At 42.2% G+C, this 24346-nt stretch overlaps 1 protein-coding gene across 2 annotated transcripts; it reads left to right on the top strand.

The window, feature by feature from the left end:
* Nucleotides 1–1274: 1274 nt before the first annotated feature.
* LITAF (lipopolysaccharide induced TNF factor) lies at nt 1275–18507 on the top strand. Of its 2 annotated transcripts, XM_054212594.1 has the most exons (5): nt 1275–1431; nt 11025–11107; nt 14873–15055; nt 15461–15617; nt 15911–18507. In XM_054212594.1, the coding sequence occupies exons 3-5, from the start codon at nt 14878–14880 to the stop codon at nt 16017–16019; spliced, it is 444 nt and encodes a 147-aa protein (XP_054068569.1). In that variant the 5' UTR covers nt 1275–1431; nt 11025–11107; nt 14873–14877; the 3' UTR covers nt 16020–18507. The 2 variants fall into 2 exon arrangements, with proteins under 2 accessions (XP_054068569.1, XP_054068572.1); XM_054212597.1 differs by lacking the exon at nt 11025–11107 and having other exon boundaries at nt 1280–1431.
* The last annotated feature ends 5839 nt before the right edge of the window (nt 18508–24346 follow it).

The following is a 24346-nucleotide window of genomic DNA, read 5'->3' on the forward strand; positions in this document are numbered from 1 at the left end:
AAGGAGTAAAAGCTGTAGCGCAAGCTAGCCTCTGAGTAGAAGTAACCAAAAAACACAGGAGAGCATGGCACTTGGAGTAAGAAGGCTTTCAGCTGAAGGTCATGCCTTATTTCACTCTGGGAGATGTGTTCAGTCGTGGCTTTTCTCTCTTGTGGTTTATAAGCTGCTCATAGCCATCTGGGGAAGGGGATTTAGTTACAAAGAGAACAATTATTCCAATTTTAGTTAAGCCAGGACACCAAAGCCAAAATTACTCATATTCTGCTACTGAGAAAAAGATCATAATACATAATATGATCTATTGATAATGATGAAAATGTATTCACCTCCAAGTCTAGTTCTGCTCTCAGGTACAAAAGATTTTTTTTTGTAGGAAGGACTGAATGATGATGAATCAACCCACCCACCCCAATCAGGGGACTGAGAGTATTCATGCTGCCAGAGCCCTCTATTCCAACACCTGATGCAAACCCTGAGAAGCTGTACCTGTGGGTGATTCAGTAGATGACTGTGACTGTAGAGCTCTGTGTTGGGCTTATTGTCACCAGGACTAAGAGCCCCTTTTGTCCTGTGAAACCTGAATCCTGGTTCTGGAATGGGTTTGAATTGAAGCTTTATACATGTTACTTAGGGCGAGATCCAAGAAAGGATTTAAACACAAAAATAGGCCTTTAACGGATTTTACATGCTTTCAGCCAAAAGGCCTAACACACAATCCCTGCTGAGCCCTCAGGGGTTATTGACTCCCTTCAATCTAAAGTAGATTAAAGCACTTAAATACTAGGTCTTGCTAACTGGTTTGCCTAAACTACAGTGGGTGAAGTCCCTGTTGAATCCCTGTCAGGGATCTGGCCAGTAATTCGTTTTTTGTTCTTATCTTTGAGCAGTTGCATTGGATAGAGGAAGGAGTGACATACTCTGTATTTTCCAAAGACTGAATGCAATTTAATTGCCTGTAAAGGCACTAGTTAAAATCGCTGTATCTGTTGAAGGTTTCTTTGATCATTTTACGTCTCCTCATATGCGGTGTTGTCTGAAGTAACTGATGTTGGTAACATCAGGGGTATTATGGAATTGAGGGTGTTTTCCTCTTGCGCTTCCTGGAGCGTGGCTACGCTGATTACGGGGAAGTTGCAGGTCGCTTGTTTTGTCAGTCTATGAGTAAGCCTCTTGGCCAGAGCCGCGCAGCCCCCGGCAGCCCTGGCCGCCCGTGGCGTGGGCGGGGGGCTGGCGGCGCCGCCGCGCGCCAGGCACTTCGCACTTCCACGGACTTTCTTTTCCCTCCCCCTTCCCTTTTCCTGCCCCCGGCTCGGCCGCGCCGCTCCCGGGGGAAGGGGCGGAGGAAGGCGAGGGTGGGGACGGGACAAGCCCTGCGGGACGGTGGCCGCACTCGAGCGGAGAGGAGGGCCGCCGGGCACCCGCTGCGGAGCGGTAAGGGCCGCGGGGCCGCGCCGGGCTCTGTTGCGCCGCCCGGAGCCTGGGCTGCGGACGGACGGACCCGCGGCCGGCGGGGCGGGGGGTTTGCTCCACTGCCGGGGCCGCTTGCGGGGGGACCGAGCTCTGCCCTGCCCGGCTCCTGGCGAGGCCGGTGAGCCCCCTCCCGCGGCGCCCAGGCAGGGCCGGACCCCCGCGGGTCGGTTCCGCCGCGCAGGAGCCCCCGGGGCGCTGGGGGAAGCTGGGGCTTGACGGGACGGCCGGGAGCGGCCGTGGGAGGCGGCCCTTGCCCGCGGGGGTGCGGGCGAGGCCGGAGCCGGAGCCGTGAGAGAAGCGAAACCCAACTGTTGGAGGGACGACCGGGCTCGGGCGGAGCGTCCCTTCCCTCGGGGAACGGGCTGGAGACGGCGCAGCGGCCGTTCGTTGCCCGGGCCCGGGGAGGACGTTTGCTGGCCTGGCCAGCACCGAGTGGAAGCCACTCACAGGATTCTTCCGAGGTCGTTGGTTACTTGGTAAAAGTAGCATACGAAACGTCTGTAATCTCTGCTGCTGGGGAGAACACGCTGCGTAGTAGCACCACTTCTGTTTTGCCGGTATAAAGTTCAGATTGACCTGAATGGCATTTGTTATCTGACTAAAATAATAATATATCTAAGTCTTTTTTTGTAATTATTACTGAATTTTATTCTCTCACGAGCACCTGGGAAATTTATTCAACTTTAAAATACTATTTCTCAGCAGGTTGGTAAACTAGGAGGTTGGTAAACTGCTGTCTGGAGTTCAGACAACCAAGATAGTGGCCCAAGCAAGTGCTGTGTTACGGCTTGCTGCGGTGCACTGCAAAAATCCCAAGTGCTCTGAGAAACCAGTATATCCTGCCTGATTGTTTAAAAAAAAGATTAGCCTTCAACCTGTTGCTGCTGATCAGCAGCTGTCTTAAACTGCTATGCAGGGAGCCCCTGTAATTACCTGTGGTGTTGGCGAGCAACTTGGGATTTCTAGTGAAGGGGACTGAGTAGGAATTGTTTAATTTAAGGCATTAAATCATGTCAAAATTTAGCAAGAGATAAAGAGTAAGGAAAGGGCAACAACATATTTCCTTGGCTAAGCTGGGTTAGGAAAGCTGTATTTGTAAGCAATTCTTTTCCGTTTGGGTTTTTTTTTTCCAACACCAAGCAGAGAGGTGGGTTTTTACCCTTTCTCTTGTCCCCTGGCTGAGCTTCAAGTAGTGCCCAGGATTGAGACACACATGTTTGCACTGGCTGTATGAAGTAATAGTTCAAATGTCTCATCAAAGTTGACATTTAAAGCAGAAGGGACATCATCAAAATTCAGTTGAAGAACTGAAGTTGTGGTTACCTCCACAAAACTCAGTATTTTGAAGAGATTGTTTTGTAGTCCTGATGTCATCTTGTTCTTTATTAGGAATTTCTGTTTTGATAGATCAATTAAAGGGACTGATACTTGGTTTTAATTTTATACCATTCACCGTAGTACTTGGTAAATGTTACCCGTGCTTCAGATTTGAAACTTTAACTTTGAAAAAAGAAAAGGAAGGCACAGGAGAGGTGTTGCCATACCAGGGATGTTGCCAAGTGCAGCAAAGACCTGAGACGTGTTTGCATCTGTCTTCAAGAAAGGGAGGAAAAGGAAAAAAAAAAGGTGAAAAGGCAAAAAAAGCATAGCAGTCATTTTTAAATTGAACCAGCTGTCCAAAACTAGTCAGTGGTAAGAAGTGAAAAATGCAACATCATTTAAAAATAAGTATTGAATGTTAAATATCAAGACTATAAACGTTCATGCTGGAAATTATGATCATGACCATTTTGAAATCTATGAAGGGGTGTTGACGTCTTAGAACTCCCTCCTCAGTAAAGCAGAGGTGAGGATGGTCTTTGGCTGCAGAGTGTCTGTGCAGCTGAAGTAGCTGTGAGTCGTGGTTTAACCCCAGCTGGCAACTAAGCACCACACAGCTGCTCACTCACCACCAACTGACTGATGCCCAGCCGGCCCGCGAGCAGCAGCCCCCCACCAACCTTCCCCCAGCGTTTATTGCGGAGCATGATGTCATACAGCATGGAATATCTCTTCAGCCAGTTGGGGTCAGCTGTCCCGGCTGTGTCTCCTCCCAACTTTTTGTGCACCCTCAGGCAAAACCAGCACGCTGTGACTGGGGGCAGTTGATCAGCATTCAGCTCTGTAGTTTAATCACGAGGGGAAACTTATTTTTCTAAAGAAATGAGTTCAGTGGTTTTTAAAAGTATAGCTGTGGAATATTTAATACTACAAATACCGTCACAAAAACTTACAGAGTTTAGTCATCTTTGACTGCTGTCTTCTTCCTTCTTCAGTCTGCCAAAGCTGTGGTGTGAATATGAGAAGGGTGTGAAAGAGCAATGCCTGTTCTCAGAATTATTGTTCTGTGTACACACTGTGCCTGTAGCCACGTCTGTCCTTCAGTACCAGCTCTGTGTTTGTCCGGGCTACGTGGCTACTGGAAAACCCACACTGGACTGAGTACACAATTCCCTTTCTAATAAACCTTTCCGCATTTCTGCTTAGTCTACTGGGAAGACCGTGTGACTACTGAAATGTATAAATGTTAGAAGTGTTTACTGATGTATTACCATGCCTCCAGTATAGCAGATTAGTCCTGTGTAACCTGGAAGAGTGAACAAAGTTGTGACAAGTTCTGTGTAGAAATGTGTATAGACTTCACTGAAATCCTAATGAAATCTGTGTCATGTAAGGAAGGCAATCAGCAGTATTCCAGAGACTTTTCTGCACTCCAGGAAAGCAGAGAGGTTTGTGTCATTTTTGAGAAGCTTGTGTGCTGGGTCTTATATGTACTTTGTGTGGATGGAGTGACGCCAGCCCTAATCGGATACTTAAGTGTGAAATTCTTTTCCTTTTTGTGTTGTCTTTTGTGCCTTCGAAGTTCTCTGTAGGCATCTTTCAGGTGTTGAAAGGGCTTTTTGACCTGAGAGACATGGTCAGAAAAAGTGTGAAGAAACTTTAAAGAATGACCATGGAAACATGTATGTGAATTGGCCTGGTTGGAGAAGAGCGGTAAGGGATTACAAATGAACTTGTTTATGTTGTTTAGAAATAAGGCTTTCTTTGAGGTTTGCAGTCTGGAGATATGTGTCCACAGAGTATCCTTGTAGTTGAAGGTTTAAGGGAGAGATTTTTGGATGGTAAGTGAAGAAAAGGCTGAGTAAGTAGCTTACCAGAGCAGGAACCAACAACAGTTTTAGATTTCTTTTTTTCTTTTTTGTATGTGGACAGGTGTGTAGGTGGTATATACGATAAGGAATTTAAGTGCCGGCTGCTGACTCATCAGGGGAGTTGGCCCACATGGCTACAGAGGCACCGAGGGTGACTGGCTCCATAACTGAACTCTGCACTTAACGCAGCTGGTGTGTGGTAGTAGTTGATTATTCCAAGGTACAGTGTGGAAAGGAGAAGATGGGTGATCCTGGAGGGCAGCAGTGTTGACATGGACAGTACAGACATGAGTGGTGAAGAGACAACATGGACATTGTAAGACCAGCAAAGGTTTACCAGGCAGGAGACAGTTGTTCAGAACTCTGGTTGAGAAGTTACATTAGTAGAAGTGTATGAGATAAACATTAGGATATATAACTGTTTAAAGGATGATGTAGCCACAAGAGAAGATGGTTATGAGTTAAGGCTAAAACTTACTACAAAGTTTGGAACCGTGATAGACTGGAGTTTTTAGAGCATCTCACAAAAAAAGCAAGAAAATCAAGCCCGTCTTAAAATGGTTTGAAATTCCTGTTTTCTCAAATAGGTGTATTTACATTATGTCTTATGAAGTAAGGAAAAAAGTCAGGTCTACTAATAAAGCCCAGCTTCCTTTTGACATCAAGATGCTGATCCAGAATCTGCATTCCATTAGGTGTACAATGGTACTTGGGGCAGAATGAGTATTTAATAGCCATATGGTTCCTATTGTTGCTGCCAGTCTCTGTACTTGGAATGAACTAGTACTTCTCTGACCTGATCCAAGCAATGGAGACAGCCCGGCAATTAAGGCAGTTTTCTGGAGAATTATCCTCGTTGAAGTCGTTAAAGCAAATTGATTTGTTTTGTTTACATAATGACTGGTATCTGTTGCATCAGTTTTGTCATAACTTAGTATTTAGTCTTTAGTGTATGGATAAAATGGAACTGGACCTTTGTAATCTTTTTCTAGTACACTAAGCTAACTTCTGTTTTCTGGGTTATTATAGGGTAATTTAGGTTGGACAAGGGATCTCTGGAGGTCATTTAGATCAGCGGCCTGCTTAGGGACCTACTTAGGTGAGGTTGTCGAAGGCCCTTTGACTTCATATTCTGTTACAGCTTTCTATTTCAAAGTGTGTTTCCTACTTCCGTTCTTGTTACGGAATTATTTACAGCCAGCTACAGTCCCAGTGGGGAAATTCTGCATTATTATCTGGCTAGTTTACCATACCTTTTGTTTGCTTCTAGTAAAAACTGTCCAGTCATACCTTCTGTTTCCTTTCAGTTGAGCCATTCTTTGGCCTTGTGTGTGTTGCCTACAGATTTTGCTGGTATTCCCAGTGGGTGTTTTCCTGACTTAAAAGATCAGGTATCACATTGTCTATAACCAGCAAGTTTCTGCTGTGTTTAACAGCAGAACCCAACAACAACCCAAGTCAGTCAAACCTGTTTTTTTTTCTTTTTAATTATTTTCTTAGTGCCTGAGACTTTTCCCCCACATGTTTCTCTCCCCACCCAGTGCAGGGTGTGCTGTACTCTGCGCTTTGGGGCCTACCTAGTTTAATGTCTTTGGGTAATGTCTTTCCAATTGAGGTGCGTAGCGTTTTGGAATAAGCTTGGGCAGTGGGGATATGTAAAGGATGTTATATCCAGGAGAAGGAGATTTGGTTGGGAATAGAGCAGCAGGAGTTGAGAGTGTGGCAGGAGTTTCTGAGACAAGCTGCAAGCTTTCGGGGTTGGATGGCAGTGACAGGGAAACAGTAGCTTGGCTCTCATGCTTCTGGCTACCACGTGCATCTTCTGGTTTTGTTCTGTGTGGTGTCTACTCCCTTGCTTAGCTGAAGCCCCTCACATGCCACGCTGTTTTTGCAGCCTTCCTCTGGCCCCATTTCTCCTGGCAACTCCTCTGCTGTGCTCCCAACAGCTGGTGCCCGCCATTGTGTCTTCATCCTGGGTAGAAGCTAGTGTGTCCCTGCTTGGGATCTGCTGTTTTGCCTGCAAGCGTGAATGATCAAATTTAAATCTGCCTTGTTTCTTTTCATCCAACATACACGCCATTCAATAAAAGTCCCCTCCAAATGAAAACTGTTAAGAAATCTAAGAAAATAATCACTTATTACACTTGTATAAGAAGTATGCTTTCTTGATGATATTGCCACCTTGTTCATCACTTGGATAGTCTGATGCAGACTTATTTTATTTTCTTGTCTTTGCCTTGTCTTGCATGGCATCTTTGCTAGTGTGTTGTAAAAATTCTCTAGAAAGCAATTTGAGGTAATATATTCAGATAAATTCCCATTCAGCAACATTTCCTTACAGTGGGAGATAAAAATAAACTATGTACTTCTTTTCTAAGTCATCGTAATAAATATGTGAAACAGAAGTGTCCCTCCTCTTGATGAGAGCGTGTATGTATTGATTCCGAGTTTTGGAATGATGCATTATGAAAGTGAAAACAGATGGTCTGAAATGTTGGGTCTGGTTTCACGACCTGCTTACGTTCTGTTGCATTAGTGTTGTTGCCATCTCCCCTTATAACTCCAGCGTTTATGCTATTGTGTGGCTGGTGAGACTAAGGAGCTGATGTGGCTGAAAACTTGCTACATAGTGGTAGGCAGCTGAAGTGGCAAATTGGATCTTTTTTTTTGGTAGAAACAGTCTTCGATTGATTTAGGACGCTTGCTGTTGCAATGCTTTAAGGCTATAAATTTCTTCTGATAAAAGCAGGAAAGTTGTAAATCGGTACCACACAATTGAAGTGTTCTTAGTTTAAACTTTCATGTACCTAACAATGCTTATCTTTTATAAAAATGTCTTATGATAGACATACACTCTGATAGAGACTAAAAATTGTATTTTCTTTATAGTAAAGTTTGTTTTGGAAGGACTTCAAGCAAACACAGACATAATTATTTAGTTTCAAGGGAGCCTATTTAAAAGCAAGCAGGGTATTTTTGGTCTGTACCTGAATAGCCAAGGAGGATTTCAGATAAAGAAAATTGTTCTGTAAGGTAGCATGTGTATTTGCTCTTCCATTCTTAGAAGAGCCGTACTTGCTATTGCATCAAAAGCAGGTGCCAGGCTCAGGTTTGGTTGGACAGGGGGAGAGGGATGACTCTACAGTTTCCTCCATCTTCTCCAGCCTCCCAGGAGCAACACTTCTGTGCCTAAGTTTCTCCTCGCGTGGTGTGTTAGTGTGGGAACTGCGCAGACCTCTTTTTATCCCCTCCTGGTAAGGGGCAGAGAGATTATCTACCCACAGTTACCCTTGAGGTGCTGTTGCTGTTACCTGTGTGCTGCTGCAGAGTCCATTTCTACTAGACTCCTGTGCAGACCAGGAAACCAACGGGGATTAAAAGAATTGTTGCTTAATGATTCATCTAATTGTTAGGTAGGGCATGAATGACTTGACTTACCTTTCTGCTGTTGACTTGTTCTCCTCCTCTTTTTTTTTCTGTTTGTCTTTCGGCTAAAGGTATTTTTCTGCATTCTTAGAATGCACATTTGCATCCTGTCTTCAGAAGAAGGATGCAGTTTTAAACTACGTAATGCTCATATACCAATCTGGGCAATATCAAAAATTCTCATAAGTTGGGAGATGCATCCTATGATCAGAAGATGGTAATAAATATGTGTTCTATTTTGGGTGTGGAGAGGACAATTTGCAGTTACGGTGATTTATCACTAGCTGAAGAAGCATGAAAGGCGTGTGAGCCAGACTCTGACCCTGACTGGTCTGCATCACGAATGGAGTGTGAGGAGAGAAGGGGAAGATGACTGCAACCCTGTAGCTTTGTTTGTCTCTGAATTTGGGAGTATGACACAGATAATGGTGCCCTAATGTTCTGAGAGTGAATCTGCCCCTTGGCAGGAAGGGACCCTTGAACACATTTCCCTTTCTAGAACAGGCAATGGCATAAGTTAATGTATGAATGTGTATTATCTGGCAGATGTAGCAGGTATAGGATATCACAGGGCAACCTGTTAAGTAAGATCTGTGTAGCTTCTGGACTGTGATAAACGTACACTCTTTCTTATTCTCCCTGTAATGCCGGTATGCATCTTGATGAAGAAGGTCAGAGTAAGAGTCTTCCTCATCTACACTAGGTTTTACAGTTTGATATTTCAGTTAGCCTTCTGAAGAAACTGCCCAGCATTTTACAAACCCTTGTTGTTGGAGAGTGTACTGAGGAATGCTGTGCAGCTGTTTTAAAAACCATGTAGGTCATAGTCTATAGTTTAATTAATTACATAGATGTTATTGGACAGTTGTTTTGTCTGATGAGATATAACCCTGCTGAATCCTTCTGCGGTGTGTTGCTCCTCTGAGCATACTGCTACTTTCAAGTCAAAGTTTTACCTTGGATGATTTCAGTCAGATACAAACCCTGAAGCCCGTGACAGAAGGCTGTAAGAATCTTGGCTTTATAATGAACGCTTGGTTAATAAGTTCTTCAGAGAAGTTACCTTAGAATTTCTAAATCAATTCACTTTCTCCAAGAGCAAGATAAAAAGAAGGTTAGCCAGGTGGTATGCTTTTTCTAAGGTATAGCCTGCAAATTCTTTTGCCGTGTTTAAATTGGCAGTTCTGGGTAGGGAGCAAATGCAGACCCTGCTTCTGGTTTCAGATTGCTGCATGGAGTTCGAGTTTAGGAATTAAAAAGGGGGGGAGTGTTTGAATTAGCTGAAATACAATTTTATAAAGTGCGAAACCCTGCAAAAACTGCTGCACAGCACTGATTTTTACTAAGTATTCAACAGTTTCAAAAGGCTTTCATTCCCCCAAATTTGTGTGGCTTTAGTGCAATTCTAAAAGTGACATAGAACTGTGCTGCACCCTTCATTGGAGAGAAGGGTATGATGCAGTAGCTGGTGATACAGTAGCCTTGAACAGCACAAAACGCTGGGGTGGAAGGCCCCTCGGGCCTTACTGATACTGAGTTAAAAAGAACATATGGTTCCCTCCTTACTGGAATGATGTAGGTAAGTTTGAAATGCTTTGTAAGCAGATGGGTTAGACATCTGCTAGGTTTAGTTGGATAAAAGGAAGTCTTGAGACATTGCTTCCTTGAGTAGAATAGATAGGGAGAGATGCTAGAATAAGCTAGTTCTGTGAGAACAGGAGTTGCAAACTAAGCCAAAAGACAAACTGAGTATGTGCGAAGATCGAGTTCAACCAGCGGACACCGTGAGGAAGACTATCGACAACCACCAGAGGACCCTGGAAGACCACCAATGGACATGGGTGCGCATGCGTCAAGGACGTTTGCGTGTATTAGTGAGTTCTAGGTGATAATATGAATATGTTAATCATTTCTGGGAAAGGTCATGAATATATATATTCTGATTGCTTATAACCTTTGTAGTTGAACAACTCAGCGCGCACACTGGGCGGAGTGATCCCCTGTGTGCCCAGCACTGCAATAAAGAATGCCTGCTTTCTAACATTCCAAAATTGAGTCTTAGAGAGTCCTTAATTGCCAGCTTACGGTATCAGGTATCCATGCAACATTCTCTTGGTAGTGTTTGTTACTTGTCTTCCTGGTCTCTCCAGTGAGCATAAGTAACTAATCTGGTTTCGTTTGAATAGAGTGGTTTGGGAATGCTTTGGCTTTTACCAGCCTTTTCCCTGCCTTTATGCCAACTTTCTTCTGTACGTAGAGCAATAGACCTCTGCAGAAAGGAATGAACTGGAAGGGTGCTTTGTTCCATGCTAATGGTGTTGCAGTGTGTGCTTGTGAAGCAAATTATTTGGGCTGAGAAGAGTGCTTGCAGCTCTAAGTACTTATTATTCTTTCTTTTGAGCAAATGAACAAAACAGAAAAATCTGGAGGAGGGAGCTGGTGCTTTTGCTGCTTTATTAGTTCTTCTCTGGAGTCTGACTCATCTGCCCAAAGTCAGAGTGCAGCTGGGCACAGTGAAGTCAATGTCCACCTTACCATTCTGCACCTGGAATAGAAGAGGGTTTTTTTATGAAGAGTAGAAGAATGATGTGGGATGGGTAGCTGAAGCCATTGGTCCTTGTCTGACCACATGCATTTCTAAAGACTCAAAGCAAAAAAGTAGTGAGAGTCTGGGAACAGAAGCTAGAATTTCTCAGTTCTTCTCTGCGCTTAGTGGCTTTTGGATCTGAAACTTCCAGATGTAAATGGAAACTTCTTGTGTATCAGTATAAAAGGCCTGGTATTGCCTTTAATGTGCTTGTTGGTCTTTCAGTGTTTGCATATTCTGGTTTGAGATAGCTTTAATGTTGCCTAATGGTTTGCATGTACGCTACCGAGACACCTTTTTGTGTATTTGACTTCCCTGTTACCCATCTTATCCTTTGTCTTTTCTTGCAGTCAGGTACCCATCACCGAGCAGTCTTCCCTTTTGAATTATTTGGGAGCAGTATTTGAGAGTCTGCTTTAAGAAGATAAAACCTGTGAGTTCATTTTCTGCTTCTGCCATCAGCTTGCTATTGTGTCTTTTTATCTCTCAGTTAGGAAATCGCTGCTATTTCCTAAGTAGCTGGGTACAGTTCAAGGTGTTAGAAATTCAAGCCTTCCCTATCCTATGTGGAGGCTTAAGATTCTGTATCACTTTTTATATGACCTGGGGTTGGTTTATAATATTAATTATGTGTTGTCTTTGTAATCAGGTATTATACATTAGTTGCTCTTCCCAAGCGTGTCTGTATCAGTGGTATTTTATATAAGAATGTGTCTGTAAAACATATGAGTAAAGTTATAAGCTGCTCTGTACCTATTTGCAGGGAGCAAAGTGCAAATGGAAACTATGGAAAGTCTATTAGTGCCCTAAGTAATTTCATAGGGAAGTATGACACACAGTTTAATTACTAACCCAGGCTGTCAGTGTTGCCTAAGCTAAAATAAAGTGCTGAAAATCCTTTCTAGAACGTCCCCCTCACCTTCATTTCCATTACTATTTAATTCTTGAATTAATGCTTGTCGCCATATCAATTCACTGCAGTTACTACCTTATTTGAAGCTTGAATAAGTTTGGTACTCAGAAACTCTTTATAATAATGATTGGTTTGTTAGTTGGTTTTCAGTTAGTTCTAGATCCAGTCTTGGAATGATCTCTAGGGGCAGGGGGTTGTTTGCAAGCAGTTTGTTCAGGATTGGACCTTACTTTCTTCAGAAGGTGTAGCATCTCCCCTCTGAAATAGCCTGCATAAAAGTAGGTGTTTAAAAGGCGTTCCATTTATTTTCAAAAGCGAGTGTTGAAATAATGGAAAATTAAGTTGGAAGGGATGTGAAGAAGTTCTCTAATCCACTTAGTGCTGAATGATGCATAATTTCTGACGTGTAACTATTCTTAAAACTTTCAGGAGGGAAGGCTCCACAACTCTCTTGATAATTTATCTAGTGCTTGAATAGTCTTATTAATAGGCATAGTGAAAAGCTTATTATTTTAAAGCTTTTCTTATAGTTTTCCTTAAAGTTTACACTCAGAGGAGTTTGTTTAGTTCTTTGTTGCTATGTGTTTGTCTTCATTATTCTTTCTAGTCTTTTGAAACTAAGGAAGGTCGATTTCTTTGGCTTTTTCTCAGAAGTCCTCTTTTCTAGCCTTTGATTATTCTTGGTGCTTTTCTTTGGAATCTGTTCACCCATTTGTTTCTTAGATACTGTACTCCCATGGGGGCTTTCCCAGAGCAGCAGAACTTTTTCAGCTGTCATACAGATACTGGCTTTGCTTACACATCTCTGCATGATGTGTGCCGTTTTCATGGCACTGTCAGCTTATATTCACCTTCTGGACTGGTAGATCTGCTGGATCCCTCTCTGCAGTCTAGCTGCTGAACTGATTGCATTCTTCATTTAGAAGAACTGGTACATTCATTGGGGGATAGGTGGAAAGACATGCATTTTAAACAATACAAAAAGCCAGATTTTAGGAGACCAAAGGAAAAAGGGGGTTTATTAGGCAGTTCTTTCATAGCTCACTAATAGTAGGACTCTACATGTTAATTTAGAAGTCTGTGATGCTTTGACTTCAGGGTGGCTGCTACACAAATGTGTTGAAATGGTGACGAGAAGATCCTTTTTCAGTGGAAAAGTTTTGTATCTGTGCACAGAATAGCTACGTTCTTTCCTGGGATGAATCTTGTTGATGCATTTGGTCATTAAACGGGTGCTTTTAAGCACTACAATATACTGAAAACATCAAATGAATTCTGGATTTTATCTGCACACATAAACAGAATAGAATGAGGTAATCTGGGAGAAGGTGGTTGTAGATGCATAGTTTCACAATAGTTATCTCTACTTTGGAATAGTAAATTCTCTGATAAAGTAATCATTCCAGCTTAAAAGGATTATTCAGGCCACTGTGGGGGTGCACTAGGTCATTGCACAAGAGTTGTAGGTTGGTTCTCCCCTGACTGTTGTTCCTCCACTGTCTGCTGTGTCTATGCATGATTTCAGTGTGAAAGAAATTCTGATCTTCCATTTACTCAGGAACTAAAGTTCCTCAAAGGCAATTTAACAATTTTAAGGATTAGTCATGTTTTTCAGGTTTTATGCTGAGATTCTTCCCCCGGCCCTTGTCTTCTGGGCCAGCAAGTCTTCACGGGCAATGTTACTCTCTTTGATTCTTCACTGTTCTTTTCCTTGTCTTTCTGTGTAGTGACTGCATATTGGGCAGCCAAGTTACAGCATACTTCCTGGATTGTAAAAATCCACAGTGTAGCTTGTGAGGAAAGGATTGTCTGCTGGTTGGCCTTGAGAGTTTAACCAGGCCTGAACTTTGATCTTTACTGTTCAGCTTTGAATCAGCTTGTGTCTGTACTTAACCACTCATCTCTCTGGAGGAGGTGACATTTTGGTATAAGGTAGAAAAGGAAGTTGGGCTGTGAACCTTGCAAATACCTTTCTGAAGTACGTGACTACCGAGTTAGCTAAGTTGTGTATGTTTAGGTCCTGTTACTACTGTGCAATGCAGTGGTGTCCCAAGATGTGATATGAACAATGAGGGGAATGGTTGAGCTTAGAATGCCTGGTGTCTCACACCACAAGCCACTACATATATCCAGCAAGCTGCTGTTTTCAAAGCAATAAGCTTTGAAAGTAATGCTATATTGTTGTGAGTAGTTTTACTTAGCATACTTTTTTTTCTCCTTTTTTGCCTCCTCATCCGTGCAATTTGTCTTACTCCTTTTATTCATACTAGTCCTATGGTTAATTATACATTCTATATTACGGTAAGAATATAGAATTAATGTTCCAAATACAGGTTGCCCTTCCCAAATAGTACTGAGTGAAAAGACTTGCATGTATACAGAGCGATCGAATGTGCAACAACAGAGAACGGAGTGTGGTTCTCGGAGAGCTGTCTGATGGTCCTTAGGAGGAAGAGAAAAAAGGAGATGCTTAATCAGCATTGATGCTGTGAGAGATGGTTCAACAAAGGAATTAGTGGGCAGCGTATCGGAAGTGCGTAGACAGGGAGAAAGAGAGGAAGTCTGCATTGAAATCACAATAATTTCTTTCCACTTTGGGAAGAGGTAATGGTTAGCATTCTTACACTCTGTTATGAAATAACAATTGGTGGAGGAAAGTCGTATTAACAAACTCATTAAAACTTTAGTAAGCAGCAAAAATGGCAACCTTAGAAATACTTGAGAGTCGTAAAAGCGTTGAGTTGAGTTGGATGTACTTAATTGTTTGTTTGCTTTTTTTCAATATAAACTTTTTTTTTTTTCAAATCACAGCAGAGATAAATAGTCGTCTTCTTAATATTTGAGCTTCATCACAAATCAGGCTCATGTTAGTAACTACCATGTGGCCTATCGTACTGTTTGATTTTGTTTTCAGGGGAATGAGAAGGATCTGAAATACTGTTCTTGGAGAACTGGGAGAAACTGCCAGATGGCTTAGTATACTAATAAAGATGCCTCATGTCCCTGTTGTAGGACTTTTTAATTTATAAAGGAAGAATTGGTAGTGGGGAAAAGTGTAAAAACTATCCTGTGAAAAGGAAGAGGGAGGGAAGCAAAACCAATGAAATCAAGATTAACATTTAATACTATCAGAAACAAATAACAGTCAATAAATTTTATGCTGGTAAAAGGTGCATTTTAATCTAGTTATCTTCTTGATTTCAGTCTGAATAGAGCCTAATTAGTTGTCACTTGCCCTCGATAAATAATGTCTTTTGTTATAATTTTCTCTCTATTATGTTTTAGATACAATGTCTACTCCGAGTGGTGTCCCTGTCCCATCTGCACCACCTTCTTATGAGGAAACAATAGGAATCAACGTGAGCTATCCTCATGCCTATCCTGTCCCAGAACATGGCCAGAAACCAGATGGGAAGGGAATGAACCCTCCCCCATACATGGGACAGCCTGCACCAGTGAATAACCCTGGTAAGCCTCAAAAACTCTGCTCTACCTCATGTTAAGGAGGTATCAAGTGGCTGTGTGTAGTGGGTGCTGTGCAGAAGATGAAAGATCGTGGTTCACAGGTGTTCCCCACCTTCCAGAAAATATTTTGAAGGGAATAAGGTGAATAGATTCTTGTGAATTGTTCAGTGTGAACTGATATCAATAACATCATTTGGCTTTCTGCGGTTTTTAATGCAGCCTTATTCTTAAGACGGTGTGTTTCTGCATTAGGAAATGCCAAGGTGATTTCTCTTTATCATTGTGCATTTCATTGCTCTGAGCCTCAAATATTTCAGAGTAATAGCTGGTTCTAGCTCAGAGCAAGTTGATTAACTATCCTTTTTTCCTTATTTACCCATTGAGTAAACAGCATATTTCTCTGCTCAGTTACAGTTCAGACAGTGTATGTGCAGCAACCAGTAGTATTTTATGACCGCCCGGTTCAGATGTGCTGCCCCTCCTGTAACCAGATGATAACGACACGTCTCTCGTATGACTCGGGAGCTTTGACTTGGCTGTCATGTGGTGGCCTCTGCCTGCTTGGGTAGGTTGATTTCAATTTGCACTTTATTTTTCTCTTCTTACATGATCTTTTATAGCTCTAAGCAATAACAAAGGTCTCAGCTTTGTTGCTTTCTCATTCTGTCTGGGACCTGACCCTTTATGGTTTGAATAGCCTGCATCTGCATTTAAGTCCTATAGGACCTTAAAGCAGCTCTAGAAGTTCTTCTTATAGCTTCATGGCACCAGCTTTACTGATGGCCTTTGCAGGAAATATATTTTTACCTTCTTGTGTATGTAACACAGATTGATTGTTTTTTTTTCTTTGCATTGCAGGTGTATAGCTGGCTGCTGCTTAATTCCCTTCTGCATCGATGCCCTGAAAGATGTGGATCACACCTGTCCGAAATGTGGTGCTCTTATTGGTTCTTACAAACGTTTGTAGGCAATGTTTAAACACTGATGATTAAATGATGAAGTTGGTTAGCACCTCTACAAGCCCTTTCTGAAGCTTCAAGGAGTCTTATGGTTGTTTCTATGCATTCTGTCACTGGAAACCAATCGAAAGTAATGTTTATTGCTAGATTGTTTGAATAAGAATTTGCTTGAGAGGATTCTGACTTAGGTCTGTAAAAAGCATATGTAATCTTTATGGGCCGCTCAGTCCAGCACCAGTTGTTAGCAACTGATCTTTTTCCCTTTCTGCTTTATGCAAAACAGGTTGGTGATGTTCTTCAGTTAATCTTGTCTCAATGATGTTGCACACTGGTGTGCTTGCTTACAGTCTGGGCACAAACCAGGAGGAGAACGTCTATGGAGACCTATATAGTCTCATGCTTGGTGGTGATGCTTTTGCAGCAGCACTGTTTACAAACTGGCAGGGAGCTGCTTGCCTCTGAGACAGGTGCCCTTCTTTGACAAAAGAATTGATTTGTTGGCATCTTTCAATAGCACTAAAATTCACTTTAAAACTCTCTTAGTTGAAAGAGAACCAAACCTAAAGGCTGTTTCCTTCATGGAGGCTGCTTTACCAAATGGACAACTCAGGTTATTGTGCATCAATGGTGATTCAGTCTAGTACCTGAATTTCCTTGCCAGTTTCCAGTCTAGTCCTAGACTGCAGTAAAGATGTTCATACAGGATTTTTTTAATAGATATTTGTTCAGTGGTTTTTGGTGGGTTGGGTTTTGTTTGGGTTTTTTTTTTTTACTGCTGATTTATAAGTCTGTGAAGTGTTCTCTTCTCTCCACCCCAGTGGAAATGCCCATAGAGCCTTGGTTATAGCATTGGAAAACTTCCTTGTACCTTTATGTAAATCAGCTGATAGATCATAAATATCTGTTGGCAGGTTTATCCAATCTTAAGGCTTGAATTCCACCTGCAAAACACAGATACAGGACCTGGGCTTTTAATCGTTGATCTGTTTGTTAATTACTGTTTCTTCATTAAGAAGGTAACATGTTTGTTAAGGAGTTTCTCTCATGATTATTTCGACTTTTGCTCTGATTTTTCTAAATGATTTTTCTAAATGAAAGAGAAGTTCTGTTTTCAGAAACTTAAGCTGGATGTGCTTATTTAAGATGATGATCACAAAAAATTAGAGAATGAGGCTCTGAAGGTTGAAGTATTTCACCACGTCATAAGGAGCAGGCTTAGTCCAAATAACATCTCGATGCATTTGAATGATACCTGTCTAGAAAAGGCAGACAGGTGTTTGAACAAGGCTATGATGCTAACACTGTATTAATCTCTGTAAAAGTAAAAAGCTAAAATAAATACAAATAAAAAATACTGCATTTACTGTTCTTGCTGAATGTGCCTTCTATAAATATTTGGTATAAGTTAACTTTTGAAAAGTCTTTCAGCACTTCAAATTTGAAATGCAGGAGTTTTGTGGACCACAAATACAACCTCTAAGCCTGATGTTAGTTAGTTTTTGCAAACTGCTGCTGCTTGTGGGTCTGTCTGCAAGTGGTTTAAGAGCATTATGCATTTGGAAAAGGTTTCTGATCATTTCTCCCTGTACCATAAGAATTTACATCAATAGCTACTAACTGGCAAGAGAATGATGGAGATAAAAAGTTGGTAATTTTGTAGCTTTCTGCTGTGATGATACTAGCTTGCGTTTTTTGTCTGCTGCTGCAGCACTGTAATGCTTTCCATGTTCTTTAAGGGCCTGGGTGGTGCTCCATTGAATTTTCTGTCTAATGACACAGGCAGTGGTTCTAACTTAATACGAGTCACATGTGCTACTGTCAAGGAGTATTTCCCCCCCCAGCACTGGATTTCACTGAAAACTTACTACTTGTCAGTTTATCGTCAGAGCAAGACAGGAAGAAGCAGTGAAGTGTGCACTGTTCCCAAACTTGATGTTTGCTTGCGTGGTGGGGAGGGTTTTTAGTACTTTTGGTACCCATGTCAGTCTGGTGTGGATAATCCTGCCATATATTCATTTGGTGAATCTTCAAATTGTTATTCCCTTAGCTCTCCTTTTCCCTACAAAATAATGGTTGGAAAATCTGAGGTTGTGGCACCAGAATGCAGAAGAACACTGACCGAAAAAACAATTATGTGGGGTTTTCTTTGTTTTGTTTTATGGGCACAGTCCATTGCATGTCTTTAAATTCCTCGTATGGATTGAGAATAGGAGACATAATGTTGGCAGCTATTCCATCTAATTAAGCATTCTGCAAAAGTTTCTGCTGCTCTTTCTGTACTTAAATTTCCTTAAATACAAAGCCTGTGTTTGTTCTCCTGTTGTTCTCTTGGCACATACAGAATGCGCCAAAGTAACTTGCTTTGTTAAACTTATTTTAGCCAGACAAATGCAGGATATAACTTGCTTTGTTTGAAAGTGCTTTGTGTTTGATTACATCGAAGTTACTGTTTGTTTTTAAAACTGATAATATTTAAAATAAAAACTTTGTCTTTCATATCTAGTGCTTGTAATTGGAAAACTGTAGCATTTGGAATGTTTCCAAACACATGGATGGCTGAAATGTTAAAATTAAGTCAAGAAATATAAATAGAGGGTGAGATTTTTTTCAGAATCTCATTTGGGCCAAGTCTCTGATAAATGGCATTCTCTGGCCTGCAAACCAACTGTTTACATACAGAGCCACATTTGAAAATGTGTTGTTTTCTTGCAACTTGGTCCCTTTAAATACTTTTTCAGTTAAAATTCCTTTGGGTAAAACTTTCACTTGCAGTACAACTAAACACACACACATAGATATGGCCACACTTCTATGTACCAGTGACCAGTAGGGAGAAAATAGATATCAAATATCATCACGTTCAGTTGGAAAGAATCCCTGTTAATCATGCGAGAATACCCTGCTTTTTTAATGTCTGATGCACTTTTTTCTGTCTTTTTTTTTTTTTCCCCTCCTCTTTTTCTGAGGCACAGAAAATACAGGAAGGCAAGATTAATACCTCAAATAATTTTGTTCTAATGCATTGATTTTTTTTTTTAAGCAACTTTTTGGTTAATTTGTTAATAAGCAAGTTGAGTCATAACAAATAGTATTTCCTCTTTTGATAGATACAGAAGTGGCATGCTGACTTCATGTGCTCATGTTGTTTCCACAAATAACTAAGGAAGGAGTGTGGGCCATCTGAAATCTTCCAGCCTCGCACGACAGTTTTAATGAAGGAGGGGGTAGGGGAAGGCTTCACCCAACTTTCCAGGATGACAGTGCTTTCTGTTACGCTTTGACAGTGTTATTTCCATTAGACTTCTGTTTTTAATTGACAGAAGTTGCACAATGTTCAAACTTAGTTAATTCTGATGAGGCTTGAGCCAGAAGGAAATAAAATTTGTTTTGTCATGCAAAGAGGATCCAAAATAAAAGCTGTTAAAACAAGTAAGAAGCAGCTGGTAGCCTTCAAGAGGGAGTTGTTAAGCAAGAGCAGAGGGGTTTCAGAAAGCTGCTATTTATTGTGGTGTTTTTAAAAGCACTTCTGGCAGTCTAACCACAAGTTCTTTTTTGAAGAAATGAGTTGTGATTTGTGTACTCAAACCCAGCTAATTTTTCTTCATAACGGAGCAGCAAAAGGTGAGTAATGGAGTATACACTGTCATACTGGGAATAAAAACTGAGAAGTGGAAGTACTGTGACAAAGGTGTGAAATGTTTATAGTTCAAGTCAATTTTATTTTAGAGCAAATTAACCATTGTGTTCCTGTTTTCTCTATAAGATCCTGCAACGTGATACAAATTCATTATCTTTAGGATGGCTTTTCATGTATTTTTGAGGTGAATAGCTTTGTGTATGATATGCTGTATGTGAATCCAGTATAGAAATAAATTATCAGATGAGTGTCTTACTACTTTTTCAAACGAGGACACAAAAAGGTGCATGGTGAAACCTGCTGATTTCAAAGAAAGTGCTTATTACCACTTATAATTGATGTTTTGTTAGGAATATTTTTTTGTTGTTGTTTAAGAATCTGAAAATCTAGTGTCTGTTTGAACAGGTGGCTGTGTGGTTTGGAGATGCTAAAAGTAGTCATGCTCAAGTCTAGAATAAACCAAGTAGGAGGCTTCTTGAAAGTCCTTTTGTGGCTGGATGTTTTGCTTCATGCAACATCCTGGTCTTTGTAACCAAAAAAAAAAAAGGCAAAAAAAAAAAAAAAAAAAAAAATCCCCAAACCACTTCAGTGAGCTCCAGAGGATTGTTGCGTTATTGCTAGAAAGGGCTGGAGTGCAAGTCTTACGAGGAGCAGCTGAGGGAGGTGGGGTTGTTCAGCCTGGAGAAAAGGAGGCTGAGGGGAGACCGATACCATAAGCCGGCAGTTAAGGACTCTCTGAGACTCTATTTTGGAGTGTTAGAAAGCAGGCATTCTTTATTGCAGCACTGGGTGCACAGGGGATCAGTTCCCCAGTGTGCGCGCTGAGTTGTTCAACTACAAAGGTTATAAGCAATCAGAATATACATATTCATATTATCATCTAGAACTCACTAATACATGCAGATGTCCTTGACGCATGCATGTCCATGTCCATTGGTGGTCTTCCAAGGTCCTCTGGTGGTCGTCAATAGTCTTCCTCATGGTGTCTGCTGGTTGAACTCGATCTTCGCACATACTCAGTTTGTCTTTTGGCTTAGTTTGCAACTCCTGTTCTCACAGAACTAGCTTATTCTAGCATCTCTCCCTATCTATTCTACTCAAGGAAGCAATGTCTCAAGACTTCCTTTTATCCAACTAAACCTAGCAGATGTCTAACCCATCCACTTTTACTGTATCAAGACGTTATCGTTCTCTACAACCACCTGAAAGGAGGTTGTGACTTGGGAGAAGAGAAAGAAGAACCTGAAGAAAGGAGGTTGTAGTGAAGTGGGGGTTTGTCTCTTCTCCCAAGTAACAGGCCATAGGACAAGAGGAAGTGGCTTCAAGTTGCGCCAGGGGAGGTTTAGATTGTATATTAGGAAAAATTTCTCCACTGGAAGGGTTATTAAGCACTGGAACAGGCTGCCTAGTGACATGGTGGAATCACCATTCCTGGAGCTACTTAAAAGATGGGTAGATGTGGCACTGAGGGACATGGTTTAGCAATGGAGTTGGCAGAGCTAGGGGGGTGGTTGGACTTGATGATCTTGAATGTCATATCCAAGCTCGGCAATTCTGTGATTAACGAGGTGTATGGCAGACACTGCTCCAGGATCTAAAGCTATGGGGCATTTGCACCTGACAACAGGGACTACACAGAAGCACTGCGGGGGGGGACGACAGACAAGCCCTGAGCAGTTTCCCCCTCCTGCCCCACGAAGCCTCTGAAGCCCTTTCTCCTCTCACGCTCCCCCGAGTCGCCTTGGTGGGAGGGGGATGGCAGCGCCTGCCCGGGCCGCTCTGTCTCTTGACAGCTCGTTGTACGAAAGTTCCCTGGTGGGCGAGATCCCCTTTTTTGGCGCTTTTCGGCGGCCGGTTCCGCGCGGCCGCAGCACCCCCCGCCCGTCCCAGCTGCTGTCCTGGGCGACGGCGGGGGCGCGCCGGGCCGGGCCGGGCCGGGCCGGGCCGGGCCGGGCCGGGCCGGGCCGCCTCGCCTCGCCTCGCCCCGCCCCGCCTCGCCTCAGCGCCGGGCGGCGTTCCCGCCTCCTTAGCACGGCGGGTCTCTCGGCTTCCCCGGCGCCAGGTGAGGGCCGCCATCGGGGCCGGCCCGCCGGGAGGCTGTGTGGAGTGGAGCCACCGCCGCGCACGCTGCCACAGCCCGGCTCAAGGCGGTTCGCCCCTTCGTCGCTTCGTTCCTCTTAGCAAGCGGCCTGAAAAATGTACGTGTCTCAAAGTGCTTCTCCGTTTTTGGGCCTTTCCCCCCCGCCTCCAGGGAAATAACGTATCCGGAACCCTTTCCCCGAAGCCTTGCCCTGGGGAACGATCCCTTCTGTGAGGGCCTCCCCTGGCCGCGGGCCTGCTCCGGCGGCGGTGGGTGCAGCGGGCTCGTTTTGGGGTGCAGAACTGGGAAAATCTGCCAAGACACCGAGCAGTTGTAAGAGCAGGTCTGGGGGCTGCAGCAGCCCCTGCTGCCATCTCGGGGGCGGCGGGCGCGCAGGTGTTGGCGTTTGGAGGCACCATTTTGGCCCATGGCCCAGGGAACCTTCCTCCTGCCGTTGGCTATTGAGGTTAAACGTGACTTTTAGAGTAATATTAATTTAAAAAAACTTGTGAGGCCTTTATAGAACGTACTTTATCGGTTTGTTAAAGCTTAGGTTTTCTTGGCAATACTAGTGTAGAGTTTTCAGGTGCCCATGAATATCCTTATTCTGTTGTGTGCTAGGTGGTATTTTTGGTTAAATTCATTTTGCAAACTTGAGTACAATGTCCATTAGAATGGGTGAATGCTTTTCTCAGACTTGCTGCCAGTGTCAGTCTCCTGTGTGTCATTAAACCAGTGTCTTTGCAGCATACGTGCCTGATTTTCTTCAATATTTTAATGCTATCTAGGGCAGCACCACAGTGGAAAGTTCTCTTTCGGAGGTTCTTTGTCTGCCTGTTTTGGGGGTGGTGGTTTGATTTTTTAGAAAAATCTAATTTTGGAAGAGGTAAGGGAAAAAATGCTTAAAAGATGTTGAGCTTATTTTTCAGTCTTGAACCGCATCCTGCCTTTACTAGCTCACTAAAATGAGTGAAGTTAGTCAAGTGCACAGGACACTAATGTTGATGCTGTGTTTTGTCTTAAAGATTTGGCTTCGTCATGCGTTTAGGAGTCTACTGCAAATCAGACATTTAATTCCTAGCATAGAAGTTTGAATGCAAAGTGCCCAAAATCTGTGATATACTGAAGAAAGCTATTTGAAATGTTTTTGACAAAAAAGCCAGGGAGTTTTGTTTGTGAATGTCTTTGTTCTTTGGTGTATGAAATTGTCAAGATTGAAGCAGGCTCAGATTTATAAATTCTTGAGTGTGCTTATACAGCTGTGGTAAGATTTTTTTTTTCATTTTTATTGATATAGTTTCTTCCCTAAGAAATGGGAAGCTGCAAAGTTAAAACTTGAAATTAAAATGCAAATTTGATTATTTTGGAAAGTGTGATTTACAGCTGTAACTGAAAAAGCAGAGCAAGACAATTTGAACAAAATAGAAATTTAGGTGTAGTTACCAGGTAACATTGAATTCTATTTTCTTTCTTCAAGCCAAAGCCCAAATCCTTGAGCTTCTCTGTTCCAGCAGTCCTTTCCATATATAACATACCTCAGGATCACAGCCTGAATCTGAGTTTGAACATGAGCCTGACCTATGAGTCTCTTAATATATTGACATGTAACTCATTCTGTAATTAATGTTTTTACATAGAAATTCACTGTATCTGTTATTTTACATGGATCTTCTATGTCAATATTCAGTCTGTGGCTCACAGTGTTATTACTGGCTGTTGATCCTCAGTTTGGTATGAGCAAGGGAGAGACTCAGCTACGCTCTGGTCATGGTGATGTCTGAAGCTGGACCTGTCCGGTTCTCAGACACTGGGATCACTGGTGACTTCTGATGGAAAGTTTTGAATAGCTGCTGCTCTGTTCTTACAGACATTTGAATTTCTCTTAACTCTGCTCAAGCATGTATTTTGCATCTGCGTTTATGTGATCCTTTACAGTTAACAAGATTGCTTGTGCTTAAAATTAAGTGTACATATAATAGCATTAATGTCCAATGTTGATAAATGAAAACTGTTGCTCCCTTTTGAATCTTTTCAGAAAGTTTGTTTCCTAGTGCTTGAAGAGAGCCTTCCCATGACATGCCAGCTGTTTCTGCATGAAAACATTGTTACTCTAGAAATTGTGATTGAAATGTTAATGTCTGTTGCTAAATATTTGTCTTAAAGCTATAAAACATGTCTCTTACTAAACACTGTCACCTTCTCAAAAAGCTCATCAGAGAGTCTAGTTTTCTGAGTGTGATGCCTGTTTTGTAACCTCTTAGAAAGATGCTCTCTCGCCACTTGGTAAGACATACATGCAGTGTTCTTGGTATGCACAAGTGCAGCAGTTCTGAGGCATCCCCAAATCTAGTGTGCTGCAGTCTTGTGAACAGATCTGACGTTTTTTGTCCATCTGGTTATACCCTGCTTTGTTTCAGGGACTTTGGGCACAGACTGTCTCTCAGCATAGTTCATAGAACCTTTCCAGGTCACCCTCTTTCTTAAAGCTCCTTCCTTGTGGGAAATGAGCTGCATGAATTATTCTGGGTGAAAATTAAAAATGTAACTGAAAGAGGATTATTTTTTTTTTAATGAGAAACCCACCCACAGAGCTCTAAGGAAAATATAGCTATTTAGAG

This window comes from Rissa tridactyla, chromosome 8 (assembly GCF_028500815.1).
Source record: "Rissa tridactyla isolate bRisTri1 chromosome 8, bRisTri1.patW.cur.20221130, whole genome shotgun sequence".
NCBI classification, from domain to species: Eukaryota; Metazoa; Chordata; class Aves; order Charadriiformes; family Laridae; genus Rissa; species Rissa tridactyla.